General features: G+C 38.6%; 3 protein-coding genes across 5 annotated transcripts; 2 read left to right on the plus strand and 1 right to left on the minus strand.

The window, feature by feature from the left end:
* Positions 1-2,809: 2,809 nt before the first annotated feature.
* zbtb49 (zinc finger and BTB domain containing 49) lies at positions 2,810-8,803 on the minus strand. 2 transcript variants are annotated; one of them, XM_074674547.1, is made up of 9 exons: positions 8,659-8,803; positions 8,425-8,527; positions 7,883-8,083; positions 6,653-7,767; positions 6,522-6,568; positions 6,359-6,432; positions 6,070-6,152; positions 5,753-5,914; positions 2,811-5,364 (listed from the first exon to the last, which is right to left on the minus strand). In XM_074674547.1, the coding sequence occupies exons 3-9, from the start codon at positions 8,032-8,034 to the stop codon at positions 4,613-4,615; spliced, it is 2,385 nt and encodes a 794-aa protein (XP_074530648.1). In that variant the 5' UTR covers positions 8,035-8,083; positions 8,425-8,527; positions 8,659-8,803; the 3' UTR covers positions 2,811-4,612. The 2 variants fall into 2 exon arrangements, with proteins under 2 accessions (XP_074530656.1, XP_074530648.1); XM_074674555.1 differs by lacking the exon at positions 8,659-8,803 and having other exon boundaries at positions 2,810-5,364; positions 8,336-8,428.
* Positions 8,738-12,799, plus strand: lyar (Ly1 antibody reactive homolog (mouse)). 2 transcript variants are annotated; one of them, XM_074674572.1, is made up of 8 exons: positions 8,738-9,145; positions 9,700-9,814; positions 9,897-10,004; positions 10,169-10,249; positions 10,610-10,928; positions 11,118-11,186; positions 12,355-12,440; positions 12,544-12,799. In XM_074674572.1, the coding sequence occupies exons 1-8, from the start codon at positions 9,024-9,026 to the stop codon at positions 12,679-12,681; spliced, it is 1,038 nt and encodes a 345-aa protein (XP_074530673.1). In that variant the 5' UTR covers positions 8,738-9,023; the 3' UTR covers positions 12,682-12,799. The 2 variants fall into 2 exon arrangements, with proteins under 2 accessions (XP_074530673.1, XP_074530668.1); XM_074674567.1 differs by having other exon boundaries at positions 8,741-9,145; positions 10,607-10,928; positions 12,544-12,798.
* Positions 12,800-14,970: 2,171 nt separating this feature from the next.
* On the plus strand, positions 14,971-22,739 carry tmem128 (transmembrane protein 128). Its single transcript, XM_074681007.1, has 5 exons — positions 14,971-15,155; positions 16,366-16,498; positions 17,953-18,114; positions 20,540-20,647; positions 22,070-22,739. The coding sequence occupies exons 1-4, from the start codon at positions 15,056-15,058 to the stop codon at positions 20,637-20,639; spliced, it is 495 nt and encodes a 164-aa protein (XP_074537108.1). The 5' UTR covers positions 14,971-15,055; the 3' UTR covers positions 20,640-20,647; positions 22,070-22,739.
* Positions 22,740-22,849: the final 110 nt, after the last annotated feature.

Raw genomic sequence — 22,849 nt, forward strand, 5'->3', positions numbered from 1 at the left:
TCCACATCTTTGGTGCTAATGCAGATGAATAAGGAGGATGAATGCTGGGGGGAGAAGTATTAAGCAACAAGCATGATATTCAAACCTTGGTGCAGAGCATGTTTCATTTGCAGCAAAATAATCAAAAGGTGAATGTATACTGTATGTTTGAACTGAAGATAACATGGACTCTCTCTGAAATTTTAGATTAAGAAATCATAAATGTGTCAAAAAAGAACAGGAGCAACAAAATTCTCACATTTTTCGCAAGAGACCCAGACAAATCTGTGCTTGGCTCATTGTACTGTGGAAAAATGAAACCATGGACTGATTTTGGGTGGAATCGTCCATTTCACGCTTACTTATTAATTAAACCTATCCTCGTATGCCTGTACCAATACAAAGCAATGAAACATGATTAGATGCCAAAACAAAAGATGAGCTTTGGAGACGTTTCTGGGTAAAATGGTATTAGCCGTGGTCTCATTCTGCACCAGATAGACAGCGTACATAATCAGGATTAACTTTAGCATGATGGGGAGCTGCAGAAGGAGAGAAAAAATAAAAGAGAGAGTAAGAGAGCTCTAGACTTACTTGCATCTAAGGTAGTTGTTATTTCATGTTGGAACATTTTTGGTCTGAGGTCCTCTGTTTTTGGCCCTGAGAGCAGGACCTCAGACTTCATCAAAGTTAAGAAAAAAACATATGGTTTATTCTACAGGAGACTAGGCTGGTTGAAACCTGGTTTGGTGAAAAGTAACCTTACACACTCACTGAAGCTGATCAAAATAGGAAAGTGTGAATGTGCTAACCGTTTGCTGTGTGAGGTGAAGGAGCAACAAGAAGACAAGAAGACATGGTATTCATCTCAAAGCAGCGATTATCACAAACAATCTCTTTAAGCTATTGTATTTCTTGGGGAAAGGCTGTCAGTTCTGTCACCCTGAGGGACCCTCACACTGTAAGGCCCAGCTGTTTGACACTCATTCTGTTAAAGTCTATACTATTGAACTGTGTTGTATTGATTAACTGCACTGAATTGTAAACTACCTTTTATTAATGTAGACTATGAAAACAAAGTCGTTCTGTGCACTGCTTTGGCAATTACCCAAGTGAACACAGAACCACTGGAGAGCAATTTGATCTCGGACTTGGATAGAGTGACAAAGAGGATCATGAGTAAACATGAGATGAGAACATACTCTTCCATTGCTGTGATGTTCTTTTCTGGGACACAACTTGTGAAGACAGAAGGGGTGTCACGGCACATTCACAATCTTTCTCTTTGCTCAGCTTTCCTACAAAATAACCATTTGACCAAAATATACGTCATAAAAGACATCTCCAACCCAGGGTCTGTGTCTATGGTCCATCAAGGGTTGGAGATCTGGTGTAAAGGGCTGGATCCTATGTGTCACGAGATGACCAATCCAGCAGACCTGGGGTAACAGTGCATGTATGTTGCGACAATAAGAGAAAGTTATCGGCGGGCTAAATGCTACAAGCTTTCTGTTAAAACATCTCATGTTCAAAGATGAAGATGGGGGTTTACTGGTGACAATGTGTACTGTGTGTGTGTGTGTGGAGTGTAAATAAGTCACTAACATATAAAAATTAAGGTATGAAACACAAGTCAGGCTACAAACAGTGTTTTCAGAAATATGATTCAAGTTTACTGTTTAATTATTCAATAAAACTCTGTCGTTGATTTGTTATCTAGATGATGAATTGTAGGTTTTAAAAAAATGTGATTCAGCTGTTGCTGCAATGATACTTTGGTTTTTTAGAGCTGATCTGTTTTTTCTTCATCCAAATAGACAATGCACTGTAGTAATTGGTTTCTGGCTCCCTCTGTTGTTATTTTGGGGGCATAGCACTCTACAAAATTCACAGATCAGATGTCAATTTTGAAACACACACACACACACACACACACACACACACACACACACACACACACACACACACACACACACACACACACACACACACACACACACACACACACACACATATATGTATATGGGAAGCTATAGTAGTTTGAAACTCTGCTCCTTTTCAAAATGGTGAAATAAAGGGAAATCTCTAAAAAACAAAGGCAGAGTTAAAGCACCTCATAATGTCAGGTGGACGGATAAATTTGCAAAGCATTTTATGTAATAATGTATAAATAAATAAGTTATACATTTATACATATAATTTTTTTTTCTACAGAATGAATTTTCACTAAAGACGTAAACAATGAAAGAATACATATGGATTATGTAGTAAAAAAAAAAAAAAGTGTTTGACAAACCAGAATGTTTTATGCTTTAGATTCTTCAAAGTAGCCACTTTGATTCCAGCTTTGCACACTTTTGTAGTCACCTGAAACAGTTTCTGAGCACTTGTTGGCTGCCTTTTCTTTACTCTGTGGTCAAACTATACACCATCCCAGATGGGTTTAGATACCAGTACCAATGTTTTCTTTGGTACTGGTCACTCCCTTTTGCAAGCAGGGTACTGACCTCTGAAAGCTCACATCTAAAGCCAGTGACTTAAATGAATCCATAAAGTCACATGTTGATGAGTAAGTGTTGAGGAAAAGCTTTCCATTATTCACACCACACATTTAAAAAAAATGAACCTAAGTGTTTAACCTTTAATCACTGAGTTGAGAAGCCACGGATGCTCAACAGTTTGCAGAGCTAATCTGACACAACACTGTTAAGGAGGAACCCCAGGCTGGATGCCTTCAATACTGAAGTAAAAACAAGACAAGACAAAACTATCAACACCAATAAAGTGTGGTTGTGCTCCAGCCTCTGTCATAGAAGGCTGCCAAAGAGTTTCCAAGTCACTGGCTGTTAGTGTGCTCACTTTCCTTGAAGCTCAAAATCTTCAGATATTTTTTTGGCACAATTGGATAGTAACCCCCAAAGCTGGATAGAGTTTAATTCACCTATCACTATGCCAAACCCTAATTTGTGATGGCATGCGGTCGCCACTAGGTGTTACCTGGGGTGACATCACTTACTGTGATGTGAAAAAAGTATCATCGCCTGTATTTTACAGAGTTGCACTACAGTTGTCTAATAATTCATTTATCATGACCCAGAATTGATTTGTGTTTTTTTTAATCAGTGAAGAACTAGGGAGAACATTAGCCTTGATTTTTGTGCCATCCAAGTACCATATAGTATTTGAAAAAAGTCTTAACGTCACCATTTATTTCTGTCACAGATTTTCTAGGCTCATCTTCAGACGGTGCCATATTAGAACTATTTCCAGCAAAGAGGCAGGTCTTAAGCCTCTTTATAGACAGCCACTGTGTGCTTGTTTGTCAGTCAAGTCATTCATGTCCTGAAATGGGCAAAACTCGTGAGTTTCATGACAGTGAAATTCAAAAGTTATGAAAAATATATAATGTGTATATGTGGTTTCTGGTGTTTCTACAGTCATCCTCAAGAGACTCTCCAATAACTATAGTTTTCAGCACTTCTGCGTAGGCTTCATAATTTGAGAAAGGTGGTTGCTGCTTGATCAGGAGCTCTTTTGTTGAGAAACTGAGAAGTAACTTGAAGTGAAGGGTGATGTTGTCAGCTCTGTCATGATACTGTCCTAATTTTTAGAAACTCAAACTTTAAAGTTTAGCTTTTTTTTAAAAATATTTCAGTATTTTATTTTGCCATGTGACAGACTTCTGATATTTGCATTGCTCATGAACACACATGTGTTCCTCCACTTGCAGTCCACCGATCAGCTGTTCAGGTCACTGATATACTAATAATTTCTGCCTTAATTTTCAAACAACAGATGCCAAACATTATTAAGTATACAGGACAATGGCTGTATTTTCCTCAGGCTAGTCTTTCACTTCAAGAATTAACAGTGTATTTTGACAAAGTACATATCAGACCTCTGGCTGTGTCGCTGGAAAAGAACACATGAGTATAGATGTATTTACTGGTCTATATGTCACTCAACCTTTTGTGTGGTCCAACTCCAGGTATAGCACTCAATGTAATCACACTATATAACACGTTCATTTTTGTATTGTTTGAATTGGTGATGTTATTGTGGTGTATTTTGTTTCATTTTTGTGCTATCATGATGTATTGTTTACATCTGTCTTCATTTATCTCTTTGTACTGTTATGATTTCTACTATATGTTGTCAGAGATTACAGATGAAAATAATTCTAGCATTTTTACGTGGATGAAAACGATATCCTCTTGCATTTACAGTCTTAAGCATGTCCACCATATAATCAAAACACTTGTTTTCTTAATATGATTGTATGTCTCGCTGTCTGTCCGTCCCAAAGCTCATATACTCCAACTTTTGTTTGAGTCAAACTTTATACAAGCTGCTAAATTATAAGGTAGCATTTGTTGACTCCATCAGGAGCAGGTGATAGCTTAGCATCTGTGTTAAATTTACGTCTGGTGTCAAATAAAAGGGCCAAGCTGACTGGAAAACTTAATAAATTTACTGTTGACAAGAACCTTAAACAATTACATGTCTCCACTGAAATAGTAAAAAATACATCCCTTTCAATCAACGCAGAAAGAATACAAATCAGTAGAAAAGTGTACGTCCTCTGAACCTGCGTCTGTCATCTGTGTAAAAGTGGTGTGGAAGCTGATATATGTCACTGCTCCATATCATTATCATTCTGCAGAGTTTTCATTGCCAGGCCCCACAGAGTTACACTGGAGATAAACTGGCCTTCACTGGACCTGTAGGACCCACTGTTCGGCCTGTTAGAGGAAGAAGTAGTAAGTGTACTGTAGTGATTGTCTGAGGGAGGCAGGTATGCTCTTCCCCCCGAGCCTCTGCCCACGTCCATGGACATGTTTCCATTCTCCACATATGGCCCGTACACCACCTCCTGAGGTAGGGGAGGTTTTGAAAGCTTCATATGATCTGTGTCAGTCAGAGCTGCAGTCCTCTCTTGGTGTGCTGAAGAGAGAAGATGGTGGGGCACTAGAGAACGAAGCTCAGGAAGCGGTGTGGGAGTAGAAGCTGGGCTGATGTGCATACTGGAGGATGGAGTCTCCATATGTGCTGCTGGCTGTGATGGTGAAGGAGTGGCTGTTGTGGGTTTCTGTAACCCTGAATGTGGCATCAGGCTGGGGAAATGCTCTTCACTGGTTGCTGTAGGTGGTTTAACCTGGCTGACAGGGGCGGGGACTCGAGTTACTTCTTCTGAGCTTCGAGGTGGAACAGAGTTGTCGGTACCCGGGCTTTCAGCGGGGGCTCCTTTGCAGTGGGAGGTGCTGTGCCTCCGCAACATGGCAGAGCGGGTGAAGCTCTTTCCACAGGCATTACAGATGTATGGTTTCTCACCAGTGTGTGAGCGTATGTGACGCTGCAGGTCCCCTGAGCCAATGAAGCACTTCCCTACATTTGTTTAGAAGACAAATGGGACGTAAAATAAAGCTGAATGATCTACAGTCTGCAAAAAACTTGAGACACATGCAAGTGTTTCTGCTTACATGCTGTACAGCATGCAATCAAAAACATCTATATCTGGTCTTATTTAGCACAATTAACAGTGTAGATTTGGCTCCAATGACTCTCAACAACAGCAAAGGGCACATCCACCAAATGTAATTTATAAAGCAAACTCCAATAGCACCGTGGATTCATGTATTACAAAAGGGATACAATAAACAACAAAGTATTAAGTTTAAATTCTCCCCATAGTGTATGCAAAGTGCTTGCAAAGTTTGCAGCAGTTTGTAAAAAGAGTGCGGTGATAAAGAGTGTGTTTCAGACTTTCCCTTACCACAGGTGGCACAGCAGTGTGGTTTTTCTCCAGCATGACGGGCCTTGTGCTTCAGAAGCTTTCTGTGTGTGTTGAAGGATTTTCCACACTGGTCACATGTGAATGTCTTGTCGGTGGCATGAGTCCTCTTGTGCTCCTTCAGATTACTCAAGTTGTTGAATCCTAAGCAAACGACAAGTACTTCAAAAGTTAAAAAGAAACTTGTTTTTATAAAATATATTCTGATCTAGTTTAAAAATGAGACCACTCAAAGAGAATAACAAATGATGAATACAGAAGAGATTATGACAACTGGCCCCGGTCTGAGAAGTCATTACCTCGACCACAGATATCACACAGATGTGGTTTCTCTCCTGTGTGGACCACTTTGTGACGATGGACATCCCCTGATGCTGTAAAGCTAGGACACATGGGTAAAATTTTAATTCAAAGGCAACCTCAGGGACCAGTGGTGCTGTTTAATGAAGTAAAAAAATCTTTAAAATGATGTAAAGCAACACACAAAACTTTTAGTTAAATTGTTGATCAGCTCAGAAAAACAGAAAGGGCAGAAATTGTAATGACAAGAAATCAATGAGGAAAATAAATACATGGAAGATACCGCACCTTTTACCACATAGCTCACAGATGTATGGTTTCTCTCCAGAATGCCGCCTCAGATGTGTCTGTAAGTTTCCAGCCTTAAAAACAATCAAGTATCTGGTTTTAATTACATCACTCATACTGAGTAAAAGTTTATGGAAAAGTCAAAATACAAATCAGACAATACCTGTGAGAAGTTTCTCCCACAAACATTACACTGGAAGGGCTTCTCGCCTGCAACAACAAAGGTTATCGTGTGAAAATAGTGTGTCACATTCTTACTATTAAAACTAAGAGGATTAAATTACAAACCGTCACCTGTATGTGAGCGCTTGTGAAGCTCAAGGTTGCTGGGATGTTTGAAGATCTTCCCACATACTTCACAACAGTATTGCTTGTGTCCTGTTTGCTGCGGTGGCTCAGGGACAGGCTCCATATTTTGCTCCTCCTGGTTTACAGGTGGAGGACTAGGAAGTTGTGCATCTGCGGTTATCTCTGCAACCTCCTCCCGTGCTTCATTTTGGTCTTCTACAGGAGCTTGTGGAGCTTCAGTCTGGACCACGGACTCTTCTTGATGATTCTCTTTGGGGCAGCTGAGGACAGGTTCACTGACTGATTCTGCAAACATCTCCTCTAGAGCCTTTTGTGAGCGGAGGTAGTTGTATTTCTTCAGGTACACAGCCTTCTTTGGGCGCACCTGCTTATTAAGTAATGAGTCTGCAGCATTGGAGCTGGGGGTATTCAGATTATCTGAAGGTGTTAGAGAGGAGGTTGGATTCTTTTCAACTGCCACGGAGGTGCAGGAAGGATTGGGCTGGGCAGGGTTTCCTGAGCATATGGGAGTTTGACCAACACCAGGCTGACCCTGCTGCTCCTCCACTAACACCAAAGGGCCTGGGCCTTGATGTGAGGCAGCCATATTAGTTTGCATAGCACTTTGTTTAAAGTACTGCTTACTGTAGAAGTTACGAAGCTTGTAACCATGGACAAGCTGTTTTTCCATGGGTGCCTGAGTGTTGTTAGCTGTGTCACAGTTTGGGCTGCTGTTAGGCACAGAAACAGGCATCCTTTTAGTGTGGTCCATGTCACTGCCAAAACCAGGCCTCTGGGTGTCAGAGGGACAGTGGAGATCAACATCATTTGAAAGACCGCTCCCCAGGAGGCAGTCGTGCTCAGAGCCCAACATGCCTGGTAGAGAAAACGAAGGCATTTCCACTGGAGGAGGGCAAGGCTTGAGGAAAGTGTTACACATGCTCTGTACGTTTGGGACCTGCAAACACTGGGCGATGTCCAGAAGTGCTTGAACGTTATCTTGGTTGATTTCAAGATGGGAGGTGTACATATAGTCCAATATTTGCCCGATGCCGCCTACATCTTGGATAACCAAGTTGAACACTTCATTCTTCTGACTGGGCGAACTTTGGAATAAAGACCTAGGAAGATCATAGCAGAATTATCACAATCTCTCAAAATCATCTTGGACTGAACATTAAACAAGTGCTGGGCATGTAATGGTGACACTTCTTTTTATGTAAAACATAAAAGCACCTGAAATAGGAGCTGAAAGCAGCCAGGACATTTTTATGGGCTTTGAAGCAGACGCCTTTGACCACCAGCATGCAGTCACACAGCAGACCCTGAATCCTCTGCTCCTGGAGCTGCTGAAGGAGGTAGGAGCTGTGGCTGGATAGTGGGTCCATGGTCACTTAACTGCTGAACCACTCAATTTCCAACATCTTCATCAAAACACTAGTAAAGGGGACACATTTCAGAACAACACATCTGTCATTAATAAATTGTTGAGAATATTAGTAGGACATGACACGTTTCAGTAAGAGTTGGTTAAACGTCTGAGGGTGAAACTCCTGTTTGATTCAGCAAGGATCAAGAGTATGTGTACAACCAGAGACCACCCATGCAAAAATTGGACGTCAGCTGCTAACAAGCTAACAACAGAGCTAAGCGTCACAGACTGCTATGGAAAGTGGTTTGCATACAGACCCCAAACAAGGTGATACTCAATCAAGAAACAGTGACCGAAGTGCTGCTTCTTCCAGCGTTATCGTGAATGAATGTATAATCAAACTTACGCATAGGATGTCCTCTTATTTGGATGATGGGTCACTTTTCAGATAGTGGTGACGTCACGTGTCTTCCTGGTGCACTCGGTATTTGGTGCAGCACAAACATGAACTAGAAAATTCATTTCGAAGCTTTACAATTCTGTTGTGATAAAATAAATTACATATATCTTTCTTGATCAATAAATTCATAAATACTCAGTAATTTTATGCAAGAAATAATTTTCTAAGGACATTTTCTACCTCTCGTCGGAACTTAAACGTGGCTGCAGGCTTTTCCTCACACGGAGGACTTTTGGTGACGCTACCGACTGCTGAATTAGTCACGTGTGTTTTGAAAAAGTTCATACACATGGAGCGATCCGAGGAGATTGTTGCCTTACAATGTGAATTCATATCAAGGAACTCTGAATAACTCCGTCCAATGTTATGTACTCGTTGCTGCATCATCTATTGTTTATTTTTCTTTGAATAGGTTTTGATTTCGAAACGTTTGCTAAATTTGTTTAGCTAACAGTTAGCATCTGCTTGAGCTGCGACCGTCCGGGTGTTTCCGTCTTTCGGATCTTTTCGTGTAATTACTATAATCAAGCAGGAGATTCGTTACTATGGTGTTCTTTACCTGCAACGGCTGTGGCGAGTCCCTGAAAAAGGCTCAGGTCGATAAGCATGTGAGCTTTTGCCGAGGGTGCCAGTCCCTGTCCTGCATCGATTGTGGAAAAGACTTCTGGTAAGACGTAGTCTCTGTTTGAGTCTTCTTTGTTTACTCTTTCTTAAACCGACTAGAATTCTTTAAGTACATACGGATCAAGGGTCTCGAGTCTCCCTGCCTACTCCCACCTTCTTTTATGAAAAAATTATGGATGCCCCCCAAGTTTCTTCAGAATATAAAAAAAACATGCGTGGAGGGAAAACATAAACAGTACAGCGTCTGTTGAGGAATGGTGGGGGGCCTACCTGAAAGCACGAACACAACCCATAAACATGACACTCAGACAGTGGAAAGGGTTGCTCTATTTTCATTGATTCTGGGGCTGCCATGTTATCCAGACTTTGGAAGTTAAAACTAGTGTAGCAGCTAGCTATGCAGCTTTGGATATTTCCCAAACAAAGATCTGTGTCCTACTAGCAAAGTATACTGAAGCCAAACCCTGTAGATCTTTTACTAAACCAAGTTTGCAGGTCTGTTTTTTGCTTTAGCCTGTGTACCCTACTTTAGTTTTTTTTATTGTTTAATCCGTGTAACAACCAATCAGTGATGAAAAAACACATTTCTTTTAACAGGGGTGATGACTACAAAAACCACCTGAAATGTATCAGCGAGGATCAGAAGTATGGAGGTAAAGGCTTTGAGGCTAAAGCAAACAAAGGAGACGTGAAACAGCAGCAGTGGCTAGAGGTAAATACAACAAAAAGCCTTTCTAATGATTTCCATCCCTGTCTGGTAATGTCAGCATTCACTGATTGCTCTTCCCCTCTAGAGAATAAACGAAGCAATGAACAAACCTGGGGTCAGTGCAAAGCTAAAAGATGTGCTGAGGCAAGTTAGTGGGTATGACAACGTCCCCAGGAAGAAAGCAAAGTTTCAGGTCTGTGTAACCTCATTCTGTACAACAAATGTTTTCTTTTTCTACATTTACTAGACTGTGTGAAGAAAAGTTATGTCCTCATGGTGATTTGTAGTGTTGGACTTGGCATGCATTATTTTCTCAGTTACTTATCAGTCTTTTATTACATTTTTTCCTTTCTTCAGAACTGGATGAGAAACAGTCTTAAAATAGCAAATACTACTCTTCATGATGAAGTGTGGTACATCCTGGCTGAAGCTGACAAAGTAAATTACTCTTACTAATATTATTCTATTGTTGTGTGTGTGTGTGTGTGTGTGTGTGTCTGTGTGTTAGTTACATCTAAAAAAAAAAGCAAGCCCTAGTTTGGTCAATATCCATGATTTGAAAGCAATTTTGCAGTGTTTGTGGTAATACTTCATAATGTTAAGAGCAGAAGATTGGGATATAGTTGCGCTAGATGTTTGCAGTTAAAAATGTTTTTATGTAGTTCTGTTCTGCTATGTGAAAAATGCTAACTATATTTCCCTATACTTTTAGATTAAGTTTTATCAAGCTAAAATAGGATAAGTTCCCATGTTTTCAATATTCTAAATTGACTTTGTTTCTATTACATTATCTAGCAGCCTCTCAAAGCCTCACAGGAGACAATAGAGACCAAACCATCAGAGCCTGAAGTCAAAGTGGACACAAATGGAATTGAAGAGCAGAATGGAAATCCAGACAAAAAAAAGAAACTAAATAAACGGGAGCGCAAAGAGGCCCGTCAACAGAAGAATGGGAAAGCTGTAAAAGGCTCAGAAAAGCTAGATGCTCAGGAGCCAGAACAAGAACAGGTTGGAAAAAAGAAAAAAAAGGACAGAAAGAGGAAGCACAGCTGTGAAGATGAAGCCGAAGAAGAGCAAAATGGGCATGCAGTTAAAGCAAACAAGAAATTAAAGACAGGTAAGCTGTTTTCTTCAGATATATTTGCGGTATCTATGGAGTGTAATTTTTAGATTTGAATCATTAAATGTTTGTTTGTGTTTATTGTTGTAACTAGCAGTGCAAAAACCGTACCTTCCCTTCTTTCATTTATACACATCACTGATTACATTTGGGTTTTAATCTAAAATGTTACATTCTCTCTTAAAGTCAGCCAATCAGAGGAGGCAGACGAGATACAGGCATCTGAGGAAGCTGACAACCAAGAGGTTTCTAAAGGTGAGATGGTCCAGCTTAAACTACATACACGACTGAACTTTTTGGAAAATAAAATCAGATTTAATAGAAAGCCACCAGGGGTCACTGTTGGCTTCTTTGCTTAAATAAGCTAAAGCAGCAGTCCCCAATCTTTTTGCTCTGCGCCATGGACCGGTTTAATGCCAGACAATACTTTCACGGACCAGCTTTTCTTCTGTCTCCTCACTGGCTCTTTTACCCTGCCCAAAGAAACTTTCCAAAGATGTTTGTTTTTTGTCCATTGTGCTAGCTTTGGGGGGTTTGGCGTCAAGAATGAGTCATAGAGGGGTATGACAGGGAGAATCCAGTAATTTTTCTTAATAAAACATGGTTCAGAATCATATAACAAAACAAACTGAAATAATGCAAGTTGAGTATTTTTACATGCGGCCAGGTACCAATTGACCAACAGACCAGTACCGGACCACAGCTACTCCTTGGGGGTTGGGGACCAGTAGGCTAAAGGAACCCTAGTTAATGTCTGCCACACATACACACACGTACATATTAACATTAAGTCTGCGTTGGAAAGAATCTGATATGATGTATTTTCTGATGCCGGGTTGATATTTTATATGGTAGTATACTGGGATGCGTTGGTGAAACTAAATTGTGTGATTTTTTTCCCCTCTAAAAAGCCTCATTAAAAAAAAAAGTTCAGAATACAAACGTAATACAGAAATACAGTAATGTTTATGAATTGAGGCTCTGAACTGTTGCAGTGTTTCCCACAGAATGACTTTGTGTGGCACTGGCAATAGAGAACTGTCAAAAACATTAAATGTCCTGTAGATATTCTGTTATGTTTGTGTCTATTAAAACTTATGTGGTCAGTTGTGGGATATGCTGGGATTTTTCTTCCAATTTATTTATGAAAGTTTAACCTCTGTGGCTTGTGCTCTCTCGAGATCTCTTAGTAATGCAAGGTGTGGTAGGAGAGGGTGAGAGAAATGGCTGAATGATTTCTACTAAGCCGTGTCCAGAAGCTTAAATACTGTACAAAACAACTTTTGCTGTGTGAACCATTGATAAATATTGATACAGCATTGAAAAGAATCAATACAGTGTCACGTAGCGATATATCACAAAAATCTCTGAGTTTGGATATTTCCTTATAGCCTCTGTTGATATACTTGTCATTCATTTACAGGCAAATTCAACTGGAAGGGAAACATTAAAGCTGTACTGAATGCATCACCTGACCAAGAACTGTCAATGAAGAAACTCAGGAAAAAGGTGAGTCATGTTTTGCTTTAGTCTGACAGGTTTTTGTTTGTTTGTATTTTAAACTGAATCTGTCTTTTAAATGAGATGTTCATTGCGTGTATCTCTACCACAGGTTTTGGCTGCCTACTACTCCTTCACTGGTGAACAAAATTTTAGAACAGAAGAAGAAGTGCTGGCACTTTTCAACAAGAAGGTCAACAAAAATCCCAAATTTAGAATTCTAAAGGACAGAGTGCGGCTTGTAAAGTAGCTTGTTTTTGACATCCATCTACCATGAAATGTATGATGTGCATGGACTTTAAAAATTTTAAAGCTGTTGTAGTCCGTCATCCTCACCTGGTTATCCTAATGCAGATGATTTAATCTTAAAGATTAAATAATTTTACAACATAACTGTGTGTTCTGTTTTGTTTGGTGCCATGGTGAGCCGAAGGAAAACTTTAACTTTCGAACATGCTAGTGTTGTTTAATGTATAAGATGACACACTATGATGGACGGCTGCTTTTTCCACATTCCAAACCCACCGTAAGGCTGGGAAATGGCACCTTATCTGTGGGATTGGATGTTGGAGTGGGGGAAGGGAAACGAGAGAGGTGCACCTGAGGTGAATTTGACTCTCACACGGGACGAAGCTAATGCACATTCCTCGGCACCCTGAACGGGGTTCACTTGGCCAGGGACACAGAAGCTCCATAGAAGCAAGATGCTTGGTGTCAGCCTCAGGTGAAGTTTTAATGCTGTCTGATTTTCCACTGCTAGAATGAGCAGCCTCTTTAGACCGTGTACACACACAAAGACATGCACACACACACCTACAGGAGGAAGTCTGCTCAGCTTTATGAAGCTCTGCTAATCCCAGCAGGTTTAACACAGATGCTCATTCATCACCCTGCTTACCTGTAATTGTATATTGCATACTTTGGGTATTAGTCAAGCTGTTACTCAAGTTTGGCAGTATTAAACTTGTGTTTTGTGGTACTCAGTGGGTCCCAATATTGCCTAATGCCATTGTTTAATCCAGACCCTACAGGAAACTTAAAAAAGAAACAAAGTCTTTATTTATCATATTGAATGTATGGTGGAAAATTTAAAAACAAACAAAAAACCCTCTTAGTTTGGTCAGTTTTAAGTTTGTGTACACTGTTAGATGTTCAACTGATATTGTTCACCCCTAGTATAAACTTCAGGACAAAGTTAGACGAGGGTTGTAGGGTGTTATTAAATGAGTCAAAACAACATCTCATTGCTGTATGACTTGGGGTTGGCTGCTTAACCATGTGACACTTTTATCTGTGCCTTCTAAAATGATAGCTGAATGGACACTGCCACTGAAATTGTAAGATTTGACGCTTGATTGCAGACTCTCACTCACTTGTCACAACTTCTTAAAGTTTTAAGTTGAGACCTGTCACAGCCAATTTTAGAATCAAGACTTATAGAAGGGCTCAGCTTATTGAAAGACTTTTCTTATCAAGTTTCTTGCAAAAGTTGATATCTATTGCTTAAAACTACTCATCCACTGAACTTTAAAACATATTTTTGTACATATTTCTTTGATTATGGTGGTACTATTCTTACACCATAAAAGTTAAAATAAAGAAGTAAACTGATTATGTTATTTTTTTTAACTCTACTTTGAAATTACTTGTTTTGTTTTCTCACAAAAACTAAGCCACAGTTTGAACCTCTGAATTTTCCTGAGAGGAGAACTTTTCTTCTGTGTTTGTGTTTAGCTTTTTACTACCTTCAGTGTTTTGGTTGTTTGGTTTTGTCTGCACGCTCACTCACTTACTGTCATGAGATCCCCCTCAGGTCTGAATATGAGATGTTATGGGATATGCTCACTTTGATTAATATTAAGTGACTTACAGTTCAGACAAATTACTGTAATATCTTGAATAAAATGATTTTTTTTACCCCCCCAGAAAATACCTGCCAAATTAAAAAAAATGTTGGGCACATATCTCTGTAACTTTTTAGAGGTGCCAGGATACCAACAGGTCCAACAGCACTTATGAAACCTGTGAATATTTTGCAGTGTAAAAACCTTGCCAGGACTCATATGTGAAAAAAAACACTAAAGCTATCGTACAGTCTGTTTGCATGATGATAAAAATATCCTTGTCATAAACTCTTAATAAATAAATATATATATATATATATATATATATATATATATATATATATATATATATATATATATATATATATATATATATATATATATATATATATATATATATTTTCCAGGTGCCTTTTATGAGGAGCCCTGTTTTTGTGATTTGCTTGGTAGTCTTTGTGTGGGGATACATATTTAAAACATACATAATTTCTACTCTACAAAGGAAACTTTAGGTGAAAGAATAAAATCCAGCCATAAATTAATTATAAATCCGAATTCTATTTGTACTCAGACTTAAATTTTTCATTGTATATTTATAACACTTAAAGAGTTTTTGTTCATGGCTGATTACTTTTTTTTACTCTCTATTCGTTACGTTAAATACAACTGTCGCTTTCCAATGCGTCATAAAAACGCGACAGGTGTGTGTAGTCCGGAAGTGCCTTCCAATAACTAGTTAGCCCTTAGCAGCTCGTGAGAGTTAAAGGTAGCCTCAGAAAAATGCTTAACGACAGTGAGCTTGCAACGTTGAGGAATAGATTTAAAAAAGATGCAGAGTTTCTTATGCAAACAACGACATCGGGTGACGACGATGAGAAGAGTAAGATAATAGTTACGTTATTAGCAGAGTTAAACTACCTTGCATACAAAGCTAACCTCCATAGGATTAACTCACAACGTTAACCAGACTAACACTGAAACACACATCTGAATCAGTTTAAGAGTGCCACCCGTACAGTAGATTATCAGTCGTAGAACCAAACATGTATGTTTAATAAACCTGGGTGAATATCGCTGTCAGGAAAGTGACTCACTTCTATGATATTGTGTGTTCGATTTCTTGTTCAGTTGAATGTGTAAATAATCTTTAATGAAACTGCTTTTCCCTAACACCCAGAGAAAAATGACTTCTATAGAAGAAAAGCTGGCAGCTTGTACAGTGGACAATTGTACAACTCTGAGGCCTTTACTGGCAGAAAACCAGTAATTCTTGATTGTTGTGACTGTGAGCAAACGCTGTGTCAGCTCAGCAACACAATACAGGGAAACTCTACTCCCACACTGTCCCCAAACCAAGGGTCATCTCTCTGCTGGTGTAAGATGAGATGTTTTAATGAAAAGAAAAAAACAAAAAACGTTTGTACTGAAGGCTGCTTTCATTCCAGTTTACATACCACCTGGCAGGAGGACTTGGTATGTTATATCTTGTTTCCAAAATGCAAAATGGACTACTTGGCATTACTTTGCCTGCAGATGTAGGTCAAATGCTCGCTTGGGGCATGAGGTTCACTGTGAACTTTCAGCAGAGTAAAGCATCATCCTGAAGCACTTCAGCAGCCAACTGCAGACTCTAATACATGTAATCAACCATTAAATTATAGAGATTAATAACTCCCTAAGAGGATAGATTGTCTCAAAGAAAACTATCAGTTTCCTCTCATAAGCTCCTTAAACCTGGAAGGTGGGGATTTAGCTGTTAAAGCAAGACAAATCTCATATCTGGTCGTGAATTCTTTGCCATACTGTAATCCAATAAGTGTCTTAGTAATTTAACTACACAGTGGCTAAAAGTACCACTACCTGACTGAGACCTATATGTGGTATTGATGGTTTAAATACATAGAGTGCACTCACTCAGCTTATGAATGTTGATTTCAATGTTAAAAAGATATTCTATTCTATACCAATTAAGTATATTAAGTATATTAAGTATATTTCACAGTTAATTTTTTTTCAGAAAGCTCATTCTAAAAGTTATTTTAAAAAAAAACTTAACTTAATTTTTTTTTGTCTTTTCCATTTCCTTCCAGGTCAGGAAGAAAAAGATGCCAAACCTCTTCCTCGCATAAACAGACACTCCATTTTCTGGATCTTTGCATCTATAGGTGTTACCTACTATGTGGATTTCCTCCGTAACATCATGGAGAACGATGATATCAAAAGGTGATTGAGAAATAGGAAAAACATCAAACTCTTCTGTACTACTTTCCATTCAGTCCTTTTCTGTATATTAGAACTAACCATTAGTAAAACTGCAGTTCGAAAGAAGTAGTTATGCTGTAAAATTATAAAATATTTTTCCATTTTGACGTTGGCAACGCGGTTTTGAAATGTTAGGTGGCATTTTTATCAATATTTAGATCCCGTCATCTCTTCTTTTGACAATACTCCAAATATTGGGAAGCTGGGAGGTCCATGAAAGTGAAACAACCTATTCTGTCCTGATGTAAGTTTTCAGCTGAACAACAGTATGGGGTCTCCTTTGTTTTATTTTTGTCTCATGATGTGTCAGATGTTTCCAATGACAAGTCAGGATGACTGGCAGGCCAGTTTAGCCATGGGCATCCATACCATGCTGTGTATTGAACTGTGTGCTGATAATAAGCAGGTCAGTCCCTGCTTTTGAGGAGCACAGGAGGCGAACTCTGTGATTTTCGGAAGTTATGTCCAATTTTGGAGTACAGGGAAGTTTCCCACTTCTTCTCAGTCAGTCTTAAATAGACACTGGCCCATACGAGTGGCTGATGTTTTTGAGTCCTTTTTAGGTATTGTTTTCTCTTTGGTACAGTTTTGATCCGTATTTGCAGACGTAAGGGTGAGTTCTGTTTTGAGACAGTTAGATGGAAATGTTTTTGAGCCCATGCAGTGATCTCATTTTAAAAGTCATATTTATTCTATTCATTGCTGCCTGAGGACCCTAGAGATCATGGTATTGGTTTTGGGCCCAAACCCCTGAATCTGTTAATGATCTCATGTTCATTACTTATGATGAGGAATACAATTCTTAAATTGTTGATTTTTTTTTTCTTTCTAGCCAAGATGGCGGCACTCAGATGTGAAGCAGCACTTTAGTTTTTTACTGTTGTTTATTCCTTGTTGAAGCACCAGATGGAGCAGCGCTCCTAATTTCATTGTGTGCAAGTCACATAATGACAATAAAGGCTTTCTATTCTATTCTATTCTATTCTATTCTATTCTATTCTATTCTATTCTATTCTATTCTATTTTTGTTGCTTACACAATCTTACAGATGATCTTTTTGACTTCAGTTTCCATGGTTGTCATTATTTGTCATATCTGGTGCTAATTCTTTTTACACGATTTTAACAATACGTTGGCATTGGATTACCTGTTTGGTCTATTTGTTTGTTTTTTACTTATAAATTGCACACTGTGTCTGTTTGGATTAAATTAAATTGATAAAACTTAGTTTTTTTGAAGAAGAGGAGTTGCTCAGAAAAACAAAACATAAAAAGTTTCATTGATTTGTGATACTACCTGAAATCTGTTTGTGGTTTTGTCAAATATTTTCTTGTGTTTGACACTTTTTATTTCTATTTTTGATTACCTTGATCCTTTTATAATTGTTTCTTTCTTTTACTCACATTGTTTTCCAGTTGGTGGTTCAATGTGGGTCTGATTCTACTAGGAGTCTGCCTGTCTCTGGCCATGTTTTGCATTGTATACCTGGAGTGGTTTAAAGGCATCCAGCACTATGACCAAGAGTACCCTGCCATTCCTCCCGTCACCACTGCAGCTTTTATAGCAGCATCCTGCAGGTAAATATTAAAAGAAGAACACAAATAAGTGAAACAAGTCACAGTGTGTAATATAAGTGTTGTGGGATTTCCAATTTTTGGGGCATGTGATAGAACGAGGGATATCAAATCATTTAAGATATATGATGTAAAGCAAAATCAACAGATCATTAGATGGACAATGAAACTTTTGAATGATCTTGATTTGTGACATAGAAATAATACACTTGATGGTGATAACTATAATAAAATGTTAATTTCCTGACAGGTTTAGCAGCCCATGATCACACAGATAAAAAGAATACTGGTCTGTTAAGTGTTGTGTGGAGCTACCAGTAAAAATGGATTAAATCCTGGGGAAAAGGGTGATAATGAAGAATAAAGGGATTTTAACAAGATGCTGTGATTAATTAAGTTCTGTTATATAAAGCTGAGTGGTTGACTGAAAAGGTAATACAAAATCAAGAACATTAAATGGTCTGGACGTTTCTAAGCCCGGGAGACCAGAGTATGTTGGTCTCCAAAGTATGCCTTTTGTTATCACAAACCAGGGTAAAAACTGTACATATTTGTTGTCACCAGCAAAGATATCGCCTCACCAACATAGCGTATTCATGGCATCTGGACATCAGGCTATATTTTATGCTCAAAAGTGATGCATCATCTTTCAAAAAGTAAGAAATACCATGGGAATGGCAGTTTCTAAAGAGCTCAGCCAAATCAAACAGTTATACTGTTAGTTTCATCTAATGCCACTCAGTGTTGTATATTTGGTGTCACATGTAAGCCCTTAAATTAATTGATTGGCCACTTGACTTTCTTTGTTCTAATTCACCTTGTTTCAACGAGGGATGTCTGATACCACTATTTTTTCCAGGCCGATACCAGTATGAGTACTCCCTCTTGAGTACTCGCAGGTACCGAGTATCAATACCACCAGTACTTTCGATACATAAAATTTCATTTAACGGTGACAGATCATTTTGATCAAAGACAGCACAGTCACTCTGCCATTAAGTCCAAATAAAAATCAAACAACTCTCTCTGAGTTAAGATTTTTTTTTTTATAAATATTTAAAAAATAATATCAAAAGTGTAAAATAAAACTAATAACTGTCAGAGTTTAAGTATTTTTAAAGTAAACTGGAGTGCAAAATAAAACAGTTTGACTGTTAACTCTCATTGGTTCATTCATGTTGTCAGAACAGGACCTGACACACATTTTGCTGTGGTGTTAAACTAAAGCAATTAGCAGCAACTACTGGCAAGGAGGACTTGCTCAATGAAAGATTTTCTTGCCTAGAGTATCTGCTGCTGGCATCTGCAGCCTTCACGAGCTGATACCTTGAAAAAAGGCTGGTATCGGCTCGATACCGATACCTGGTATTGGTACACACCCATCTCACCCATGTTGTTGAGTATGAATTTCTCTTAGTTGAGAGTAAAAATTTAGAAGCTGTCAAATACAAAATGGAGCAGTTTGATTTAAAAAGTTTGTTTTTGGGCCCTTTTTCAGCCCTAGAGCAAATAAGAATCATTACCTTAAATGTGCTATGAAGAGAATCTGTTCAGATTGGACTGCAGCGCCACCTTCTGGCCCAGAGTCTCACACACACAGTCGTGAAGATGTAACTTTTAACAAGGTGTGTTCGTTTTGGAAACAAATGGAGAATCAGACCTAAAAAAAATTGTTTAAGACAACTTGTTACCTGATACAAGGTGACAAGGTAAGGTATTTATTAACAGTTACGCTGTCTGTAATGTGTATCCTTAGTGAAACCTGGTTATGTCCTGCCAGTCATCTACAAAGCAGAGCTAACGTAACCTCACTCTTCATTTTATTGATAGACTCTCAAGTTTGAACATACCACTGCAGAATAACTGCTGACTGTGGGTTAGAATGAACATTATCATAACAGCTCAGCCACTGTTTTAGCATTTAGCTCGTGCTCTGTCACTCTCTTGTTTAGCTTTCTCCTGCTCTTCTGTCCTTTTTCTGTCTAACAGTGTATTTACAGTGTCCACCATTATTACAAAACTAATCCAATAAGTCGTTTTAAGTAGAGAAAAACACAGATCTTCTCACTGCTAAACTTTACCAGCTGGTGTAGTGTTGTAAATCAATCCAGTCCTGCTCAACTGGATCAGGAAGCCAAGAAGTAATATCTTGAAATAACCTGTATTGGTGCCGATAACCTCATTTTAAAGTGTGGATTATGATCAGGCATATATCTAGAGAGGATACTTTTTCAAGATCAGAAACTCCTCACAGCCCCTTTAAACTACACCTGCATTTGCTTTCTGTATCAATCCTCTGCATCAGCTGCAACAACATGACAATACAAAAGCAACTCTTTTGTGTTGTCTTTGGTATAGAATTAAGAGACACTACAAATGGTGAATAAACTTCATATTTCTTTTTTTAGTGATTGTTTTTTTCTTGCAGCTTCAACATGGCACTCTGGCCTGTGTGGTCATTTTTCACTCCACTCATCCTCTTCACACAGTTCATGGGTGTGGTTATGTTCATCTCCATGCTTGGATGAACTGACAGGTGAGGATGTTTCTTCGTAATTTAACAAATGTACAGTTGCAGGTAAAATGAAATGAAATGAAATGATGGAGATGTAAATTCATGGTGTCCTAGTGACCTGCAATTTGCACTTGTAATAAAAAAAGCATGAAAAGTGAACGGTTAAAAAATAAAAGACCTATCAGCTGTTTTAAAAAATCCTGCTTAGGGTGATGTCATTGTAATTTCAGACTATAGTATTTGTTTACTAATGGTAGTAACTTGTATTTCACCAAAACTTTCATTGAATTGGAGATTTATAGCATTTTTTGACCTGTGATTGATATCATTACCCGAACAACATTATTATTTATGTGATGTTTGGTATAAAAACGTTCATATTTTACCATCAAGCACCAGTCCTCTTAACACAACCACCATCCTTCCCTTATATCTCTTAGAGCTGGGTTGTTTGCGACCAAAAGAAGTAGAGAAGTAGAAAAAGACAGATTTAAAGGCATGGATGTAGTCTCGCCGATGTCACCCGTTGGTTCCTGAAATGGAAAATGAAGCACATCGGCTATAGCAGCCATATTGGTCGTGGCAAGGGCTTTGCGTATAGCCATAGGGGGCCTGTCGGTCACGTGACCCTCAGCCGTGCCTCTTATTGGGGGAGCTCACGATCTTAATATCCTCTGAATGGCCGAGTTGGAAAAAAATTCACCCCCTGTACAGATGGTGCCGATAGTAAAATTAGCGACTCAGACATGAGACGTTTTTTGAACCGGGCTGTAAATGGGTTCATTTCTGCTTTGAAATCGGCTTTTTTTGGCTTAGTGTGTATGTGACTTCCGGTACTTCTGGAGCCAGCCTCAAGCCAAAACACGAGAAACGGCAGATTTCAAGCCTTTGTCTGAGAACAAAAAGTAAAATGAAACATTGTCTGACCATCCTTGGTAAGTTTTTCTTTTTTAAGTGAAACTTTCAGATGAAATTTTCATATTCATTCATACATTGACAAAACCCAGCTTTCAAGAACATGAAACAGATTTTTATCAGAAGTCACCACTTTAGTTGTTTTTTTGTGTGTGTTTTTTGTACATATTAAAGTTGATTCATAGTGTTGCTGTGCAGTATTCAGAGAGCAAACACTCAATGCACTGGAAATCCACTGGTTGAGTGAGTATGTAATAAAAGTAATACTGCGGACTTTTGCTGTAAGGATTGAACCATTAAAAATGTCACTATTTGTACTCACTCGAACGTATGGATGAGCTTCTTTCTGTATCTTATGTCATATAGGCAACTGTGCATCTGCTGAGATTTATCTGGACACGCTGATAACCCCTCTCAAACTAAAATCTTGATTTTGTCAACAACAGTGTCTAGAATTTGACTTGTAACTATCTAATCTTCCATGTGGCTCATGTTTTCTGTCTCCTCTCTGTCTCTCACACCTTCTAGAGATTATGTTTTGTAGACCTACACCTGCAGTAGATTGATCAGCGCCGAGCAAACATCACAGCTGTTATTGAAGGCAGTCCCCATCACTGGATCACCTGGGTGTTGGTTTTTTTTATGACTGCAACCATTTCAGTTTTATGACTTGTCATTGTTGTGTGTGCGTTTTTCAAGAAACAGAGACAAGTGTCAATGAGCATGACCCAGATCAGAGGGTTTGCAAACAGAACATTTACCATGATAACTTATTGTTCTGACATCTGACTTTTTTCAGCTGACATGTTCACTTACAATTTCATAACAGGTGTCACTAAAACTTTAAACACTGGTTTGTTCTTTTTCAACGATTCGCTAAGCTGAGGTAGTTTTGATAAGAAGCACACGAAATACCTGAACCCTGAATCAAAGCAGTTACTTGTATTTCACTGTTGTTTAAGTTAAGAATTTACATTTGTGCTTTTCCTACATTCAGATGTCCTCTTTGAAAACAGCCTGCTGTGCTTACAGTAAGGAAATGGGTTGTAGGAAAAATGTTACACTATTTAAATTGTGTTCATAAAGCCAAAAAAGATTTTAAATTAATTTATTTTATTAACACAAATGTTGTTTAGAATATTAAGACTCCTGCCCAATTCCTTTATCATCTCTTTTCTTTAATAAACTTTTTTTTTTTTTAACTTTAACTCTGTCTGAGTTGTAGTCCTTTCTTGAGGAAGCCCAAGGTCTTCAGCTTAAAGCTGAAACTTCTGCAGATCCAGGATTTTAGACCCATGTTGACACCAG

Source organism: Halichoeres trimaculatus, unplaced genomic scaffold (genome assembly GCF_033239565.1).
Source record: "Halichoeres trimaculatus isolate MK-OKI-2021-1 unplaced genomic scaffold, fHalTri1.1 fHalTri1_scaffold_1, whole genome shotgun sequence".
In the NCBI taxonomy this organism is placed as follows: domain Eukaryota; kingdom Metazoa; phylum Chordata; class Actinopteri; order Labriformes; family Labridae; genus Halichoeres; species Halichoeres trimaculatus.

Bases quoted from the DNA above. Each gene is read 5' to 3' on its own strand.
- zbtb49 (XM_074674555.1), bottom strand. From the start codon at position 8,034: ATGGACCCACTATCCAGCCACAGCTCCTACCTCCTTCAGCAGCTCCAG. The intron at 7,768-7,882 runs GTGCTTTTATGT...TGATCTTCCTAG, and splicing joins GCTTTCAGCTCCTATTTCAG to GTCTTTATTCCAAAGTTCGC. The intron at 5,915-6,069 runs GTAATGACTTCT...TCGTTTGCTTAG, and splicing joins GTGTGATATCTGTGGTCGAG to GATTCAACAACTTGAGTAAT.
- lyar (XM_074674567.1), top strand. From the start codon at position 9,024: ATGGTGTTCTTTACCTGCAACGGCTGTGGCGAGTCCCTGAAAAAGGCT. The intron at 9,815-9,896 runs GTAAATACAACA...CTTCCCCTCTAG, and splicing joins AACAGCAGCAGTGGCTAGAG to AGAATAAACGAAGCAATGAA. The intron at 12,441-12,543 runs GTGAGTCATGTT...TCTCTACCACAG, and splicing joins TGAAGAAACTCAGGAAAAAG to GTTTTGGCTGCCTACTACTC.
- tmem128 (XM_074681007.1), top strand. From the start codon at position 15,056: ATGCTTAACGACAGTGAGCTTGCAACGTTGAGGAATAGATTTAAAAAA. The intron at 16,499-17,952 runs GTGATTGAGAAA...ATTGTTTTCCAG, and splicing joins GAGAACGATGATATCAAAAG to TTGGTGGTTCAATGTGGGTC. The intron at 18,115-20,539 runs GTAAATATTAAA...TTTTTCTTGCAG, and splicing joins TTTATAGCAGCATCCTGCAG to CTTCAACATGGCACTCTGGC.